The sequence below is a fragment of the Ambystoma mexicanum genome, chromosome 2p (assembly GCF_040938575.1).
Source record: "Ambystoma mexicanum isolate Mex_15411 chromosome 2p, UKY_AmexF1_1, whole genome shotgun sequence".
Lineage (NCBI taxonomy): Eukaryota > Metazoa > Chordata > Amphibia > Caudata > Ambystomatidae > Ambystoma > Ambystoma mexicanum.
Window position 1 is genome coordinate 714,220,140 of NC_090923.1, and position 20,287 is coordinate 714,240,426.

Here is a 20,287-nt window from a genome sequence, read left to right on the forward strand (position 1 = left end):
AACCCCTGATTCCTATCCTGTCTGGAACATCTTCCAAGCCGCCTCCCCGCATCGAGAGATGGATGCTGTTCCTCATCGAATACGGCGTCAAGCTGGTATACCGCCCGGGCACTCATAACCCCGCTGACTACCTGTCTCGCCACCCAGGCACGAGGAACGCCCAGAGTCCTGTAGAGGTGTCAGACGCTGGGGACGCTGTGCATCTCGTCGTTGAATCAGCCCTGCCAGTGGCCCTGTCAAGAGAGGACATTGCGGACGACTCGAACTCTGACGAGGCATTCCTAAGAGTGAAAAAGGCGGTGGCCACAGGGGAGTGGCGGGACGTCCTCCTAAACAATGCCAGAAGAAACCCAGAGGTACAAAGGGACCTACAACTGCTGTGGAAAGCTCGACACGAGCTCTCGGTGTCCACGGACGGCCTTCTGCTGCGTGGAGACCAGATCGTGATCCCCAGGTCACTGGTCAGGAGAGTCCTCCAGTTGGCCCACACAGGGCACCAAGGCATGGCGAGGATGAAGGCGCGCCTGAGGCTGAAGGTCTGGTTCCCCGATCTGGAACACAGGGTGGCCGAATTCGTGAGGACCTGCATCCCCTGCCAGGCCACAAGTCCTGCGGAAAAGGGTCCGCCCATTCAGGCCATGGAACGGAGCGACGTGCCATGGGGAACAGTGCACGCAGATTTCGGCTCGACCGGAAGAGGTCTATATTTCTTGGTAGTCACAGACCAGTGGTCGAGGTACCCGGAAGTGGAACTCGTGGAATCCACCGCCAGCGATCACACCATCCTGGCCATGGACAAAATCTTCGCCACCCATGGGTTCCCACTTGAGATCTGCTCAGACAATGGAGCGCCGTTCCAAGGGCAGCGGTTTGCCAGATACTGCGCGGAACGAGGCATCATGCACCGAAAGGTGACCCCGCTGTGGCCAAGGGCCAATGGAGAGGTTGAGCGTTTCATGCGGACGCTTAACAAAATTTTTCGTATCTCTGTCAATGGAGGGGAAGACCTGCGCCACAACTTAATCGACTTTCTCCGTGAGTACCGGTCCACCCCACATCGGTCCACCGGAATCGCACCCGCCGAGGCGCTTTTCAGGCGAATACCCAGAGGGCTGATACCGGAAGCGGGAGACCGACGCCCAGGAATGATCGATGGCGCACAGGTGGCAGCAGACAGAGCCGCGAGGAACGAGAGCGAGACAACAAGGCGGAGGCTGCCGGAGAAAGAGATAGCAGTAGGAGACACCGTCCTTGTCCGGAACAGGAAACCGGAAGGAAAACTCTCAATGACTTACGAAACCCAACCAATGGGAGTAACTCACGTCAAAGGCTCCATGGTCACGGCTGCGAACGCGCGAGGGACGGTGACCAGGAATGTGTCCTTCTTCAAGCGCATAGGACCCGTAGCAGCGGAGGAAGAACCCGATCCTGACCAAGGACTAGCGGCAGAGGCGCCGCCGGAAGGCTTTGAACCGCCCGAAGATCCTGGGAGGCCAGAGAACCTCGAGAGGAGCTCGCCCAGGTACCCGCGCAGGGAAGGGCGCCGCCCCCCACAAAGATTCCAAGATTTCATCATGGACTCGGCAGCCTGAGTAAGTAAGTCTGTTAAGTATAAGTTGTTTTGAGCCATGTTGGCTCCCCATGTTTAATGTGTTTGTTGTTTGAGGGGGAAAAGGAGGGATGTTGTGTACGTGGTACACGAAGCGCGCATGCGCGGCCCAGCGGGCCGGCGCATGCGCGCCAGTTAATAAAGGCGGCGCCCGAGGCAGTTCGCGCCGGAGCGCCGGAACAGGCAGACGTCTCCGGTGTGTGTTCCTGCGCGCCGCATACGCGCGCTGGTGCCCAGACCCAGGGGGGCCCACACTCCACCACAGTGCCCCCCAGGTTACAACACTAGGTGTTACACTTGGAGGCAGGCTTCATGTGGAACCTCATGATCAGGGAAAGGATGTCCAGAGGCTTGGAGATGGAGAGTTGAAGGTTAGTGAGGGCTGTGTCGGAGTGAGAGTCAACGGCGGGTATTGGAGGGAGAATGAAGGTTGTGACAAAGCAGCAACTGACACTCACTTCATAGGTCGAATGACGGAGAAGGAGACTGGCAGTGCAGGTGGGGGCTTAGCCCGGGGACATAGGAGGTCCAAGTGAAAGGACAGGAGAGTATGATCAGACCAGAAGAGAGGAGTAGTGAGAGGGTTGGATATGGGGATGTCTGCTGAGATGAGAGCATCCAGGGTGTGTCTGGCTGAGTGCGTCATATCGGAGGGAAGAATGGAGAGCGAAAGAGCCACAGAGGTTGTGGAAGAGTCCAGAGGCTGCATCAAGGGAGTCAAAGTGAATATTGAAGTCCCAGAGCAGGAGAAGCTTGCAAGTGGAGGCCAGGATAGAAGAGGTTATGTCAGACCACTCTAGGAGGAAGAGGGAGACCGGTCAAGCGGGCCTGTAGATGGTGGCCAGAGTCAGTGAGAGGATAGGAGAGACACTAAGCCTGTAGATGAGGCATTCGAAGGAGGAGTAGGACTGAGTGGGTATGATAGTAGCAGGAACCCATTTAGGGAAGATCAGGGCACTCCACCCCCGGGCCGGTTAGACCTGGTCTTCTCTCCACTTTTAAAGGTCTTCTGAGGAGGGGTACAGGAATGTAGTACACCTGTCTGTGGTGGCAGAGGGCTGGCAGAAGGAGGAGTTGAAGAAGGGAGGAAGCTGATTAGAGACGGAATATGCCTAGAAGGAGGGCGAGGGAGAGAGGGAGAAACTGCAGTGCACGACACCCAACTTCAACACACAGCAATGCAACAATCTAGAATTGAGTGATGAGGATAAAGAGAAAAAGCCTAGGTTTCACCATACAGCAGAAGAGCACGACACGTAGAAGCAAGTTTTCTGGATAGAGGGCGCACATTTTAGAGGGATAGAGGGAAAAGCCTAATTTTCAAACACAAGTGCAAATGCAAAACGCACGGATTCAACTTTCCTAAATAGAGGGGGGAAAAGCCACAAATGGCTAACTACGACAGTTCACCCGCTGCCAACTATGGGTAACATATAAATGCGACATGCAGCAGAGTGCAAACTTAGCTAATAGGAGTAATAAGAGGGGAGGGACTGTTTAATAGGGAGCAGTAATGGCTGTTCCCTATGCCCGCACCTTTCTTTCCTTGTCAGTCACTGCTGGTTGACTGCTGTGCTTCATGCTCCAACGGCGAACACAGGCAAACAGTCTGGAACTGCTACTGTAGGAGCTGCCCTTTTCCTGAGGGCCCTTAACCAAAGGGGCTGCACGGGCACTGGGACTGCCCTGCTGAGTTCACTAAAATGGGGCAATTCACCCAATCGGGTGTCTGGGGTGGGATGAGGAAAAGTAGGAACAAGGAAACACTCACACACACCAGGATGTGATGTGGCAAGATGAAATCCCCAACAAGATTTTAAATTAAAGTAAGAGCCGGAGCTCTTATGTTAAGAACTCACCAGCAGCACATCCAGAATAAAATAATATTCTGCGCCGAGCATCGGCAAAGGGAACCCTCACTGGTTGCACACAAGGGGGCCGCTTGCCCAATCAGGTGTCCGGGGCGGGATGAGGAGCAGAGGGAAGGAGGAACCTGCACAATCTCCTTCCTTGTTTGCACAGTGGTAGAAGTATTGGAATTGTTGTATTGCAGTCTGCAAAATGTATCAAGTGGGTTTCAATAGGGTGCTTCCAATGCAGTAAGGCCCATCTTGACATTGTGCATGGGTCCGGTTATTAAAAATATTTAAAGGAAAAAACTTCCTCTCTTTGAATCACTGTCATTTCTTTCTTGTTTATGAGAATCCAGTTAACGTAGCCTTTCATTATGTAATGACTCGAAGCAAGACAGACCACTTTTGCAACTCCAAGACCTTGTTAATCATTATCCAACATGTCATGCAATGAATATATACATATAGCATGAACACAAAAATAATCTGATGGAGCAAATGAGTAGGCCTATTAAAAAAGAAGCTCCATTCACAGTCATAGCAAATGTAAAAAGACCAAAACATGATCGTCTCCATCCAATGTTCCTCCGGTCCCAATCCTGCATGTAATAGAAGTTAAGAGCACTGCAGGCATTTCTGACAAATACAAATGGGATATAATAAGCTATAGAACATTTTTTTAAATGAGGTGATGAGTTAGATCATAGAATTAATGTTTAAAGACTATATCCTTCGAATTAAGGGGAATCCAGTTAAAATAAATTTAAAATGTTTTAAATATAGCAAAAGCTAATGAAGATCTTGAAAATTGTAATAGGCTGCTGTGACAAATCTGCACTATTCTTCTCTTCTCCTCAGAGGGGAGCCAACTCCTTTGAGACTAGGGAGGTGAGCCTGCTAAGCAAGACCCTCACTAGGGTTCTGGCAAGTGGGACCTCACTGAGAGTGACTTCCCTCTTTGGGACAAAGACTCCCATTCCGATAACGAACTCCCAGACTGGAATACATTCCGATAAGGAACTCCTCACGAGAAGTGCAATAGCTGCAGAGCAGCAGAAGGAAAGTGAACGCTCTCGAAAAGGTAACACTGTGGAGAGGGGTGAACAGAGACTTTATTTAGAGAGGCTGGGAAGGCCACAGGGGTTACGGGAGCCAGATACACCTGAACAGAGATAAAACAAGCCTATTGGAGGACCAAAGGGCTTTGGAGAGCCCAGTGAGAACGAGACGCAAGAATATTCAAGTCTGGAAAAGACGCAAGCGATACAGGAACGAAGAAAACCCAAAGGAGCTGACTCCCCGCCCAGGCCTCGCTGAAGAAAGCCTGTTTGAGGGCCAGAGGACTTTGGTGAGACAAGGGAACACAAAAGAGGACAAGCTGCATTTGAGAGAGAACCTGAAAGGTTTCAATCATTAAGCACTAAACCAGAACATGGTACAACACCAAATAGGAAATGGTTGTATGGTATTAAGTAAACCTTTTCTTTGAATAACGGGAACCATGCAGAGTTAAAACTCGACATGCAAAACCTACAGAGAGGTTGAGAGTTGTATTGAACTTTATTGAGAACAATTGATGAACTTTTAAAGAGTGAACTGGAGAAGGAAATCCAAGGGACTGGGCCAGGCAGAAGCCCCAAGAGAGAGGCTATTGCTTTGGCCTCCTTAATTTTGTTTCTATTTTTGTTGCAAGTGGTAGGGCCAGTTGGACAATAGGCTCTGGACTAAGCACCTTTTTTTGACATGGCAAGCACCCTTATATCTTAGTTTGTTGGGCAGGGACTTCCCCTCGTAGCAGTAGGGTTAGCTAAGCAAACATCCTTAACCTGACACTTTTGTTTGTCTGAGTTTATCTTCTGCTTAGCCACACTGCACATTCTTAGACTATATGAGTTGCCTTAGAAGATTAAACGTGAGGTTCTGATAATGATCACAAATCTAAAATGTCACAAGATTGCTGAGTACTTTTTAACTCTTCCCTTCCCACGCATGCCCACTAGTCATTCGGGAGACACTGTGATTAGTTTAGAAAATTAATACTTTAGTAGCAAAATCCTCATTGGTAGTTACTGCGCATCTCCTAAAATGTACGCTGGTAATTCGTAACAGTGGCAAGAATGTAAAACAACATGCTTGTGAAAGCTATTTTATTTTATCATGATGTGGCTAAAAACAACCTAAAAAAGTGATGGGTGGAAGGTCTTCAATTAATAAGAACTACTGCCACTGCTCTGCGCAACCTTCCACACCTTTGTTTTCAACCCATCTGCACCATTGCAAAAGGGGAATAGCCATATGCGAACCAAGTCGGGTACTGCAGACTGGCCCAAAAACGGTGGTATGGAAGATTGCCCACCATCAGCGTTTTTGGTTCCAGGTTGTCTCCCTATGTGAGAGAGGGTATGCCCACACGTGGGTCCCTTGCTCACTGCGCCATAGGAAACCAAGCTGCACTTCACTGAAGAGGCTCAACAAGGCTGAAACATGTCTGGGGTTGCTTGTGTTTCCATGCAGAGGGGACCTGGCCTAGCAGTTCGGGCAGGGCTGCTCCCATTTATGGCAGTACCTGACCGATTTGCAAATTGGTGGATCCCTTTTTGGTACCGGCGGGCTGAAAATGGTGGTTTGGAAGGTTGCCCAGAGCAATGCCAGTGGTTTAGATTAAATCCAAACCTTACACCCATCGCTTTTTTGTTTTCATTGGCTAAAACATACAACTAGATTAAAATAAATACTATGGAAATTAGCAATATGTTCAATACTATTTTCAAGGCTACAAAATTTGGGTGGTGATTGGTTTATTCAAAATCTGCCACGTGGTCATGCCACTGGGAGTCAAACCACTACAATGATCAGAAGTAGAAACACAAAAGGCGTTGTGAAGTTTAACCACTTGTTTGCATTGTAATGGGGCTATTCTTGTTAGTAGGATGGACAAACCTGGTGCTTCGCATCCCCACCCACCCTGCAGGTGTCCTCACAGACTGTTCCCTAGACCAGGCCCTGTTTGTGGTCACAAGGGCTTCCATATGCTATAATTTCAATAGAGGTACTACTAACTCCTGCAAACCAATCATCCTTTCAGGTATGTACTAGCCTCGTAAATCGATGATATGGAAAGATTGGGAGCGTGGGGGGGGGGGGCAATGTAATATTCCTAAAGTGTTGTAGCATACTGTAAATTCTCTGTATGACCCAAGAGAACTTACATCTGCTTTGTTTTTTTTATCCCGTAGGTGCTGCGAACAGGAATATTGCGTACATTTACGACATCCAGTCGAAACCCAATCCAAAACCGTGTCCTTGAGAAGCAGAAAATCTTTCAGGTGGGATATGTTATGTTTGTGTTACTGTGTTTTTTATACCGCACTCCGCTGCTTTTTCTATGGTTTCAAGGGGCTCTGGCAGTGAGTGCACTACTAATTAAGAACCATTTTTGGAGGATCATTTTTGGAATAAAAAAGCCTCATGATACAACAAATATGATTTTTGGAACATCATTTAACCTATAGTTGGCGTTAACTTCAGATGCGCTAGAAGGTGACTTGAAAACTGTTGTGTTGATCTATACTGACTGAAAGTACGCTGTGTTCTGTTGGACTCAGACACTACTCAAACCCTTGTTTGTTGTTTGGAATTTAAATAAAATATAGTGAACCTATCCTCTGTGTTAAGTTGCCTGTAGATCTCTCATTGGTGAACACCCCTGGCATCTCTCCAAATGAAAACAATGCTCATGAAGGCTCCTCCTACTCCCATTACTCGTGTATCCTGCCTTGGTCTTACATGGCTCTGTTCCATACAGCTCTGGAATACACACATGCCTCAAACCTCAAGCAACAGCACCACCCCTAGTGAATACCACTCTGATCAATGTGTACTGATGCATGTATTGTTCTAGCTATTTATGATGTAAATAATACATTAAAAACGTGGAAAGCCACAAGTTGAAAAAAACGGTCAAGAGGTAATAAAACATCTGTAGCTACACATATAGGGAAAAAAACTGTTGTTCTTTGTCGGCAAATAATTACACATGGAAAGATACTGTACAGTGCATCGCAGGAATAGCTCCCTCCAATAACACGACAGCCTACATATATCTTCTGCCTACACTATGACCATAGTGGCAGAATAAGGGTGTTTGTCAGAATGAGACCAGCTCCTGGGCAGGCGCCTATTTCCGCATCCAAAGGGACCTGAATATGGAAGAGCTTCTATAAGTGAACATGGACCTGTTTCAAGAACACACCACAGAATGAATTCTTTGGATAGACTTGCCACTGCCATGTGCCCTTCCATAGCTTCTCACAGTATCTATCTCCTACCTCCGCCCAGCCTTGTCTATATCCACGTGAACACTCTCCCTACAATACTGGAGTCTTCGTTACATGCCATTTTCGGTTACCATATTCACCACTGCTATTTGCGGTACATTCACTAAATTATGAATAGTGGTAAGGCAGTGTTAGTCCCCATTCAAGGAGCCCATGGAACTCCATAGGTGTTTTGGAAAAATAGAGCTGGTGGTGAATCAGACTGCAGTGATTCCTCAATTTAAAAATGGCTGAAAAAATTCCCGCTATTTTTCTGGAGGTTTTTCCTACACTTTACTCAATACTCTGTATAATGCGGTGTAGTAAAAGTGTCGGTTATTCAGTTAACACCACATTTTACTACGCCACCATACTTGGAATGAAGCCCTGTGTTTAGTAGGGTTTTGGGATGTTTTACTAGATTAAGTTGGTATCATGTGTCTCTTGTTCTTGACTGACTGAAGACTCAAAACATTTATTATCTGGTATTTATTTAGAGAAACATGGACACTGGAGAATGACAAGAATGACATTTTGCAGTTCAAAATACATTCATGGTAACCCAGGCTCACCTATTTGACACTGTCTTATTCTGTCCTACGACTACTGGTAGGATAGTTTCAACGTTATAAATATGCAACTAACATGGCCAAAAGTCTAAAGCAAATGTTTTTTTTTTAAAGTACCTCAAACACAAACCCTTCTTGTATCATCCTAGGTGAGCCTCGTTCGTGGGTTTATGAATATGCTTCATTCACCCCTTAAGCCTCGACCATACCATACCTGTCCGATTTTATATTCGGAGACACAAGAAGTGTTCTGACCCATAAAAGGCCCTGGCTCTCTAGCAATGCCAGGAGGGACAAGCAGTAACGCGGCATGGCCAGAGCTCCAGGATGGTTGGGGCGATTGTCTCCGGCCTTGGGCGTTTGTCTCCCATGTGGGTCGTCCATCTCCAAGTCCAGCAGTGGTCAAAGGGAGCCCTGGCAGCATCCCAACCCCTCCCCGTAAGGAAAAGCTGGAATGCAGCCCAGGCAGAGCTCCAGGACGGCTGGGGGTGATGTCCCAGTCCTAGGGTGTGTGTCTCCCATGTGGGTCGACCGTCCCAAAGTCCAGCAGCAGTCCCAATGTGCCCCGGCAGGGTCCTCATCCATCCCCGGAGGGAGAAGCTGTAACGCAGCCTAACCAGAGTTCCAGAACAGTCGGGGCTGCTGCCCCCTGCCTTGGGTACCTGTCTCCCTTTTGGTCGACCGTCTCCAAGTCCAGGTGCAGTCCCAGAGAGCCCTGGCAGGGTGTCCAGGAGCCCCAGCAGGGTGTCCGTCCTTTCCCCAGAGGGAAAAGCTGTAACGCAGCCCAGCCAGAGTTCTAGGACGGTCGGGGCTACTGCCCCTGCCTTGGGCACCTGCCTCCCAAGTGGGTCGACCTTCTCCAAGTCCAGCTGCAGCCCCAGGGAGCCCCGGCAGGGTCCCCATCCTTTCCCAGAGGGAAAAGCTGTAACACAGCCCAGCCAGAGTTCTAGGATGGTCGGGGATGATGGGCCCGGACTTGTGTGCCTGTCTCCCTCCTGGGTCAACCGTCCCCAAGTTCAGCAGTTGTTACAGGGAGCCCTGGCAGTGTGCCAATGCCTCCCTGGAGGGAAATGCTGTAACGCAGGCCAACAAGAGTTCCGGGACGGCCGGCGGTGCTGCTTCCGGGCTTGGGCTCTGTTTCCCTTTTGGTCGACCGTCCCTAAATTCAGCGGCGGTCCCAGGGAGCCCGGTAGGGTCCCCATCCCTCCCTGGAGGGGAAACCTGTACCAGAGGCCAACCAGAAATCCTGGATGGCCTCCTTTTCAGAAATGCATGGGGTTCCCTGTTTTCCTTAGTGACTGCAGCACCCCTGGCCCAAATCTGTTGGTTGTCCACAAGACCAACATCCTAAAAATTTCCTCTTCCCAAACCCTTTGGGATACCAGTGGTTTAGCCTTTTCCCTTTGGACCCACTCTCTTAGGTTTTGATAACGTTTTCATACATTTGCTACTGCACTTTGTTACACAACCCTTTTATTTCCTAAATGTTACCTACATTTAGTTGCTGCTTTAGGCAGTGTACGCTTTTGTAGCCTGCACAAGTCCCCTATCATTCAAAAGGTCTGCCTATGCTCTTTAAAAAAAATGTATGCTTGCCATTCCAGAACCACATTTGTTTTCCTTATTTTCAAATGATAAGTACATCTGTTTAGGCCGTCCGCATAAAAACCTGTGTACCATGGATCCGTTTTTGGCTTCTGGTATTGCTTGTTTTGTGAAACCTTACGAAAAATGTGTGATTTCCTAACTAGAAGAGTCGGGGTGGGAGGAATGTAGCGGTGCATTGCTTTTCTCAATATTCACAGAAGCCATTATCTTACAGGTCCAAACATGTCCAGCACATACCTTTTATTTGTTATTTACTTTTTTGTTGTTGTCATTTTTCCAATTTTTAACCAAACTGTGGGAATTTTACCTACATAGTTGTTGCCTGATCTGCGCAAATCACCCCTTCCTAAACTTGGAATTTTGTCTACTTTTCAGAAATATATGCCTTTCTGTCTTCCCATTCAGCTTTCCTACCCTTCTCTTCCATTCCGCCCACGCATGCCTTATTGGAAAAAAGGGAAAAATCGCCTACCTCTCACAAAACGGATGATAACCTTAGAAACATGTTTTTTTTGTTTCCACTCAACCTGTTCTTGAAATCTTGTAAAATGGCAAATTCAGAACAGCAAACCATTTGGTCCTAGCTCTTACAAGGAAATAAACATAGGCTTCTTTGTACATCATTGTATTGGCATTTTCTGAAAAAACACAAGATTTTCTCTCTTTTTTTATAATTCCCCCCCCCCCCCTACAACAAACTCAGATTCTGTGGTGGCGTTATGACCACCTACATGTGGGAAGAGAAGGGGCCAAATTTGGCCGAGATATCTCTTGTTAAAAAAAGGGTCCAAGTGATTGAATGCGGCATACTGAAATCTCTCAAAAAGGGCTCTGCAGTGGGAGGGACAACCCTCCGCAGTTAAGGGGTTAATAAGCGAGTAAAAATATGTTTACCTGTAAAACAGAAATGTATAGTAAGACTTTTTTTTGCAACAAGTTATTCATGCACATGAAAAGGTAAATTTGTACCTCTTCAGATTAGGAAGTAATAATGGTAGAGCTTCTTCCTGTGACACTACATTTACTAATGGTCCAAACATATCCATGGGGCTGTGTGGATGAAAGGATTCTGTGTTATTTGCGCGCAATGGAAATGTTCGAGGGAGAAATGACCGAAGATTATTTGCTCGAAATAATCTTCAATCATTTCTCCCCTGAACATTCCCAATGGGCGCAAACCCCTACCCAAACCCCACCCACACCCCTAAACCCACCCCAGCACACCCCCAACACCCCTACTTACCGTTCCTTCTGACGCGCTATGTCCCTGCGGTGCCGGTTCCCTTTGACTTCCGTGATCTGGAACCGGTGCTGCAGGGTCCTTTTCTTTTCTTTTTTTACTTTTGATCGGCTCACTATACTGTTTAGTATAGTGGGCGGGGTGTTGCGGGGGACACCTCCGCAGCCCCCAGCTTTTTTTTTGGGTCAGGTGAGCTGCGGGGGGTGTCCCCCGCAACCTCTGTTCACTATACTGTATAGTATAATACTGTATAGTATAGTGAGCGGTATGTTACTTGGGACACCCCCGTAGCCCTGGCTTTTTTTTTTTTACTGTCCCTACCAAAAGACTCAATACCACAAAAAGTTCTAACTTTTGGTGGGGTCGGTAATTTGGATACGGTCATTTTGGCCTATTCCGGATGAAAGCAGGGGACATGCTCTAATGTGTCAGTTTCCCATTTTTGTTGGGAGTGTCTGTAGGGCTAGCCGCAAGCCTTGGGTACTACACCCTTCGCACTTTCCCCACTCTGGCGCTGTCTGATTTCCCTTTTATTCTCTTCAGCACCTGCAACATTTAGGCTCTTTACTTGGCTCTTCTCCCCAACATCTGGTTGTAGTTTCCGAAAAACCATCCTGTTGAGCTGTTCTAGTGGAAGGGATGTGTCACTGGTGCGCATGCCTGCAAAGTCTTTGCCTGTATAAATCTAGTGTTTTGCATGCATCACCCACTTCTACTTATTCACGTCACAGATCATGGGTGACAGCCTGACACATTGCAAAAACTTATCATTATGAAACATTGTTCATAAACACTGTACAAAAATGAAGGTTGAATTCTTATCCCGTCGTGTGACCGCCTCATAAATTCCCAGATACAGAATGCCATAATATACACCGTCACTGTACTGTACATAAAAACATCACATACATACAGCACAGAACCAGAGTAAAGATCCTCCATCGGCGTGCAGTAGGTCTGTGACGTCTTACTCGCGTTGCAGTCTACCAGGTCCAGCCCAGAGCTTGCAGAGCACAGTAAAGTATTCCATTTGTAGCTTCAATCAACTGAATTGAGGATAGCAGAGATATGAGTTGGTACACCATGTTTTTCAGCATTCTCCTGCAATTGCAACCTAAAATTGCAGCAAAGAGAAGGAATGTTATGTAGTCTTCAGAAAAACACACAAATCACACAAGGCATTGGACTTCCCATATATATGCAGAGTACAGCACCCAACCTCCTACATACCACACCACTTAGTCATTCTGATGCATAATTATCATCTTCATTGGGTGTGTTGTACCCCAGCGTGGTGGCAAATGGCAGGCCGCATGATAGAAATCGTGTGAGCTAGGTGCCTTTGCTGGATTATTTAATGGTCTACCTAGCATTGAACTCCTTCAACTTGGATTTAATTTCTGAGAAAAGAATGGCAGGCCTTATGCAGTACTAGGAAAGTAGAGAGTGCAACAGGTGAAGTAGCTCACAAGTTGCAATCCATAAGCAATGAATGTAGCCTACAAGGAGGGTCTTTTAAAGGACTATAAGGAGACAGGCATCACAATGTGTTCAAATGGCTGCTGTTTAATTATTTTGTCGAGTACACGTTTGGGTACCACTATCAAAGCGTGGTGCCTTAGTAAATATGACCTTCTGGCCATTGCTTCCCTAGTAGACAGAAATCACCCATTTGAATAGGTGTGAATCAACACCTTGCCACAAGCCAGATGCCATACAGCCTTCTTGCAGTACCGGGCGTCTTATGAAATCATGTGTAAGCCATCTATATCTTCGGGGAACCTCAGACAATATTACAACAGCATGGGAGAAAGAGTTCACAGCTAAGGATGCCGAGCCCTTAGCAACACAGACACCAAACCATTAACCTCTCACAAGATTGGTTCTGATCTGGCCTTTTGAAAACAACAAGGGGAAAAGAGGGAAAATAGAAACTCAATTGCTCATCTAGAAGGTATGAATGAACTTTATCAATTGGAAAATTACCTGAAGCTATCCAAGCAGATTCCTCCCAGACAGATTTGAATACCTCTCTGAAAGCTGCTTCTTGTCAAACATCTGAACTACTATTTCTGTGCAAGGACATATAATAAACATCGTCTTTAAAATGGATCCTTAAAATTCTGAAGTTTAATTCTTTACTAGAATGCCGGGTTGAGTACAGCAATGAAGGTGTGGCACATATGATCAGTTGTACACATTTTCCATCTTAAATGGACATTTGACTTTTTTGTTTATAATTGCTGTACTGGTGCTCTAAAATGGCCTACAATTAGAACACTGTCAGATTGGAATACATGCTAGTGTTTGTAGAGGGGAAAAAATGATTGGCCATTCGGGTGTCTGAATTTCAGTAAACAAGTAGCAAAAGATCCCTTCTGTTAACAAAGCAGTGAGGAACACATTTGTATTGCCTCCAAGTAGGAGTGTGTCCAGATGCTGCTCTTCTTTCGTGTAACTGCCTATGCTTCTAGTCTCTAGTATTTTATTTGTATTTATATACAGGCAACAATGCTATTTTGATCGCAAGAGAATATACCATAGATATAAGATTTAATGGGATGCAGTGAGCTACTTACAATAGGGTGAATTTGAGTGACATTCTGACCAGGTTGTAGTGGGGAGTGAATGGAACCATCCCCTGGCACAATACATGGATGGACTTACATAGATTTAGGAAAATCAACATTAGGCATTTTATAAGTGCAGGTAGATGGTACAGCTAGCTTTTTAGGAATGTGACTCTGATGCAATGTTGGAGTGGAAGCAGAGAAAGTGAGGTACTGTGGCAGGTTAAAGGTGGGGGAAAATGTTAGCGTGAAGGCAGATGAGGGGTAGGCAAAGAGCATAACTCTGAGGTGAGGAGGTAGGTTTTCAATTTTGCTTTGAACGAATTGGTGTGGACTGTTTCTCAGAAGAGAATTCCATGTAAGTGGAGCAAGAAGAGAGAGAGAGCAGAAGTGAGTGGAAGCATAGAGTGGGCGAGTTTCCACGAGGGTCATTGCAGAGGCAGAGCAAAGATTACAAGATGGCTTGTAGAGTTGGATAGAGGAGGTGGAGGATATGATATGATAGTTTATTTATATAGCGCCTATACACAATGTGTTTCAAAGCGCTTCAAGGCAAGGGAGGGAACAAGGGAAAATACAATTACATTCTTACAGGCCATTAACAGTAAGGATGTGAAATTAACTATCATACTCGGCCTGACAACATTTCAGATAGTGCAAGAGCTAAGACATAGATAAGGAAGGGAAGGAGGGAGAGAATGGGAAGGAAATGGAAACAGACAGGCGACTACCGTACTAGGCCTGACAACATTTCTGGTAGAGCCGGAGAAAAACAAAAGGTGAGAGAGAGCGGTGCAGAAAGGGAGGGGAGGAACAAAACAACGACTATGATACTAGGCCTGACGACATTTCAGATAGTGCTGGAGGGGGTGTGGGGAGGAAAATAACAGTAATGGGAGGGTGGAGGAAACAGACAAGGTTGCTATCATATTAGGTCCAGGGACAATTCTGATAGAGTAAGTGCATAGAAGAAAGTAAGGGGAGGAGATAGGAAAAGGGAGAAGGGAAAGGAAGAGAGAACAGAGAGTAAGCAGTCAAAAAGAGTGGAGAAGCAAGAAGGGAGAGCGAATACAATTGCAGAAGTCAGTAGTAACACAATGTTGCAAGCCAGGATACAAGGTGAAGATGGGAACAGCATGATTCAGGGCCACCATGAGTACAAGATGCAAAGGAAGTCCAGCATGAGAGTTGAGAAAGAGTGATGCACTGTGAATGAATGAAGTCCATAAAAGTCAAATCCAGCATTGGCCACAAGACGGTGATGGTGAAACCAGAATCTATCAGGACAGTCTCCTGCAGAAGTATGCTGGAGGAGGTTGAGGGGGAGCAGGGTAGAAGAAACAAGCAAAACAGGCAACATCTGTGTGCGAGAAGGGGGGGGCACAAGGGAACATGACAGGGGGAGCAGAGGGGGTGGGGATGGCCTGTGGGGACAGAGGGGTAACACATGTTGGTGCATGCTTACCTGCTGTCTGAGCAGGGGGTCGGGCCCTGGGTCCTCCTGTTCTGAACAGGTCCAAACAGGAATTGCCCTTTTCTTCGTCTGCCCTTCGATGCAGACGCCCAGGCGAGAGACGCCCTTGATCTAATAGTTAAGAGCAGGAAGGAAGAAGCAGGGCTAAGAAGGTAGGTGGTGCTTAGACCAGGTGACCTAGATCCACTTGCACCTGCTCCTCATCTGCAAAGGAAAAGAGGCTGGAGGGCTCCTTAAGTAGGGAAACAGAGCGGCAAGCAGGAAGGCACCAGGTGGGCGGGGCTTGCTAAGTGGTGAAAAGAGTGGCAAACAGGAAGGCACCAGGTGGGCGGGGCTTGCTAAGTGGTGAAAAAGAGCGGCAAACAGGAAGGCACCAGGTGGGAGGATAGATCCGGTGGTGCCTTACCATGGATAGATTTGTGAACCAGGAGAAGAAATGTAAATCTGACCCTATTTTGCATCATCAGTCATCCAGCCTGGTGATGGTAAGAGGAAGTAGGTGTGAAGTAAGGGAGTTCAAAGAGATTCCTGATACCAAAGTTAATGATCTTGACGAAAGGACAGAAAGCATAGTTGGGGAGACCAAAGAGGATACTTGCACAGTAGTCCAGTTTAGAGAAGACTTGAGTAGTTAAGAGATACTTGGTGGTGTTGAAAGGAAGGAGCTGCCTGATTGCCTGAGTGGCAGGCAAGCCACCATTGCAGTTTTCGAGACGAAATAAATGGTGTGAGAAGAGTCGTAGATGACGCAGATGTATCTAGCTGAAGAGGAGTAGAGTGTCAGGTGGGAAGTGGATAGGTCTAGGAGGAGATGAGCACCTCTGTTTTGGTAGAGATTAACATCAAAGAGTGTGACAACATCCAATATATAATGGCAATGATGGAGAGATCAGAGGAGAGTTCACGAAAATAAAAGAAGATTTTGGGGTCATCCACGAAGAGCTTGTGCGAGAATCCAAAGGCGTAGATTAGTATCCATGAGCAGAGGTGTATAATGTAAAGAGGAGAGGACCCAAGACAGAGCCTTGTGCAACACCAACAGTTAGAGGAGGGAGTTGAGAGGTGTGGTTGTTACAGGAGATGGACACTAGGTGAGGTACTGAGTAGGATTCAATGCAGACGAGGGCTTGATCATGAATTGCAAGAAAAGTATTAAGGATATCCGAGTGATCCACAGTGTCAAAGGCAGTGGACAGGTCAAGGAGAGTTAGGATAGTGGTAGGTTGGAGTGCTTAGCAGAGGCAATGAATCCAGAGACATTCATGGGAACAGTTTCCATGGAGTGACAAGAGCAGACATCTGCTTGGAGGGGGTCTCGAAGGTTGTGGATTTGTAAGAAAATGGTAAGACGTTTGAACACAACCCTTCCCAGCACTTTAGAGTAGTGCAGAAGGAGAGACCATGTGAAAGTGCGCCAGCAGGTTCGGGTCATCCCCTTGCTTTTTTTAGGAGAGGCTGGACTGTGGCCATTTTGAAAATGGAGTGAAAGCAAGCAGAGTCAAAGGTCAGGTTAAAGCGTTCAGTGAGGTGAGGAGCCACTAAAGGGGGTGGGGAGGCTTGACTGGCTGAGGAGCAAGATGATCTGATGGGACACAAGAGGGGTTCGCCTTCGTCTGAGATGGGACTTCTTCAGTATTAGTGTGACTAAAGTGGGATATGGAGGCAGAGGATGATGGTAGAGTAGGCCGAGTGTAAAATGTAGGAGGTGCAAGTGTGAGGAAGGTCAACAGAACATCTTTTAATTTTGACATTGCTTTAAATTTGCACATTTTTGCAGCAAAGTACTCGGCTAGGTCATTAGCCTCTCCCTAACACCTAGGTCCACACATCCTCTACTCCGCACCCTACGCGAGACTTGGTGTTCTGTGCCGCACTGTTTCCTCCCCTGGTTTATTGTAGGTCGATTGCGAAATTGCCCACCCTTCCCCACCCAGTGTTTAGTTCCCTGTTCCCTTTTCTCCGCTTCCTTCACTATCTTCTCCTCCCGCCCACCCACCCCCCACAATTGCAAAGTGCCCTGTTGCTTCCCTTAGCTAGGTTTGGACTCCATAAATATCCCATAATAATGATAATAATAATCATAAATACCTGTGAAACGGAGTAAATAGTCATAGGTTTAGGAGGAGTGAGTTTAGGGTGCCCTGTAGCCGGCGAGGGTTGTTGGAGTGAGAGTTGATGAAAGTGAGGTAGAATTCACTTTTTGCTGCATCAAGAGAGGACTTGAGAGAGTTCAAGGCAGAAAGGTAGAGTTGCAGGTCCTTGTGTGAGTGGGTATGCCTCCATTTGCACAGCATCAGACGCATGTCTCTGCAGAGACAGCATATGAATGGGGTGCCTCATGGTTGAGGACGCAGAGAGTTGGGTGTGAAAGTTAGCAGTGGGAAGTGAAAGTAGAATGAGTCATATAGTAGGGATTGGAAGCTGGAGAAGGCAGTTATAGTGGAAGAGGCATCAGGTGTGATGGAGGAGAGTGAGAACTGTACGTCAGAGAGAAAGGGAGGGATGGCAGAAAGTTTACATTTCCTTTAAGTAATAGGTGAGACAAGTGGTGATGAAAGGTGAGGAAATGTCAGAGTGTGGAAAGGAGATGGTGGTGAAAAAAAATAGTGATCAGATGGGGATGATGTGGCCGTAGTATTAGTGGCTGAGAGAGAGGAGGAGATAAGAGAGCCAAGGGTTACCCCCGATGTGAGTTGGTAGGTTATGGCTGGAGTGGAGAGCGTGGTCACTGAGAAGTGGTTGGAGAGAGAAGGTTAAAGTCACCTAAGAGAATTAGGTGATGTTTAGTGGAAAGAGAATCGATGAGTTGCCTAAGTTCATCAAAGAATGGTCCAGTGGGACCAGGAGGGCGATAGATGGAGATGCTGTGACCGAGTGAGGGGGATCACTAGTAAAGATGGTGAATTCAATGGAGATAGGAGTGGACATGGCAATGGCTATTTGTGAGGTGAGAAGAACGTGATGTTCAATGACTCCCCTTCTGCCAGTTAGACAAGGAGAGTGAATTAAGGATAATTTGGAGTCTTGTAGAGACGCCAGGGTGAGTGTTAGATGAGGACAACTAGGCTTCAGCAATAGCAAGGAGATCTAGCGGAGGAGAGCTGGCGTGAAAGTAGTCTGTGATAAGGACGTTCTGTTGAATAAAGACTGAGCATTCTACAGTGCAATGTTCGGATGATGCAGTAAGGAAGAATAGAGAAGGTGAGTTTAGGAGGAGGACAGGTGAAGTGGATAGGTGTTAGGGAAGGTGTGGTTTGTTTGTCAGCTTTGTTTGTTAGCAGTAGGAGCTGCTAGAGGGATGGAATAATGGGAGTTTCAAGATGTCAGTTGTTTGATCGGGATAGGAAAGGAGGAAGTTTAGTGTGATTGTAGAAAGCGTAGGAAGAGGCGAGAAGGAGGAGCAGCAGGAGCAAATGTATTATAGGTGAATACAGTAGTGTGGCGAGATAGCATAGTAATTAGCAAGCTATGGATACTCCCAGGTGCAGCAGATAGGAAGGAGAAAGCATAGGCGAAGAGGCTGGTCCATGACCGGTCTTTGCCCTGTACTGTTCAGCCTCTGGACGCCCCTAGGGAGTTCAGATAAGATATCACATACACTTGTCACCTGATCACCTAGTCAAACAGCGGTTGGTCTCTGGTGTTGCTGGGATGAGGCAATTTCTTCTTGTTTGATGTTCCCAAAGGGGCCTATTTTGGCCTTTAGCTGGAGATTGTGACAAATTAAGCATTGTCAACGAACCTCACAATAATGAAACCATTTTATTAGAAAGAAATCGGTATGTGCAAATCCCTTGGGGTTCCCAGATTAGGAGTCGTCCCTGCATTTTACCCCGACCTCCACGTGGGGGCCCACCTCCTTAGCCCAGGCTTTCCTATTCACGCACAATGAATCTCAAAATACGAGTAGGCTATTGCCAAGTTACCCATTTTGCCTGTATCTATCCCTTACCTGTGAGCAGAGGGGGTGGAGGGGAGGATAACGGGTTATCTGGTTGTTCTGTTTATTCTTTTTTAGTGGTTGACTCAACAGATTTCATTACTTGCGTGTCATCTCTTTTCATAATTCCTGCATGCCACTTACCTCACTACCTCTGTTGGTATGACGCTTGCTGAGTGCGGTTGGCGACTGACCCGACATCCACGGTCGCCGCCATCTTTCTTGGTCTACACATGTGCTGAGGCCCGGTTTTCCCTGTTGCCTTGACAACCAGTGCAGAGACACAGAGCCTTTGTTTCGTGCCAGCGGTCCATTTTAAACCTCCAGCAGAGAAAGCTCCAAGCGTCTTAACGCTCCTCCTAGATAAGTACTTTTGCAATTCTCCTTTTATGCTCCATTCCGTCTTTACCCTTGTCCTTGCGTGCCAGTGCCCTGCCTCTTTGGCCCATTTCTTGTTTTCCTACCTTCCTGCCTGCCCTGGCCATCTTCCCAGTAGTCTGCCTTCAGCCGTGGTCATGTTTTCTTGCCGCCAAGCCTGTTCTCTTGACTTCTATTACTCTGCTTGATCATCTTCAGATTTCATTCCTTTGTCATCCAAAACTAAGCTCCACACTGTTTTTTGTAAAATGTACAAAAAAGTAAATAATTGTTCATCAGATGGTGAAGTCGTTATGTACAATCCAAAGTTATTTATTATTTATTTTTTTTATTTTATTTTATAAAGTTATTAGGAGTGAACAAAACACCCGTAGACCTATTTTACACCTAATCCCAAGGATCCTTTACAAAGCACTATGCGTTTTTGGACATGGTCCCATCTTCAGGGGGTGCATCTTTGCTAAGTTACTACAACAAAAATAAAAGATATTAGTATTACCAGAAAGTTGTTTCGAGAGACACTCAAAGATGTACATACTTAAACCCATATATCAAGTACTATCACATACCAAGATACTGACCTCTTTTCAAAAGCCCTTCATGAGGAATTGAAGTGTATAAACTGAACACGTTGCATGTAAACAAAATCGTTTTTGCTACCTCAAATGTCAAACCATTGAGTTTCCACAAAAAAAGCCATCGGTATCTTTCAGATATTTTGAAGTGTTCA

General features: G+C 46.6%; 1 protein-coding gene across 2 annotated transcripts in view; it reads left to right on the forward strand.

Annotated features, from left to right (window-relative positions):
* LOC138566705 (cytochrome c oxidase subunit 7A1, mitochondrial-like) overlaps positions 1-20,287 on the forward strand; it is a 127,489-nt gene that overhangs the window by 22,863 nt on the left and 84,339 nt on the right. For both annotated transcript variants that reach the window (XM_069644296.1, XM_069644297.1), the window contains exon 2: positions 6,699-6,788. In XM_069644296.1, coding sequence (XP_069500397.1) covers positions 6,699-6,788 — 90 coding nt within the window. The remainder of the gene's footprint in view (positions 1-6,698; positions 6,789-20,287) is intronic.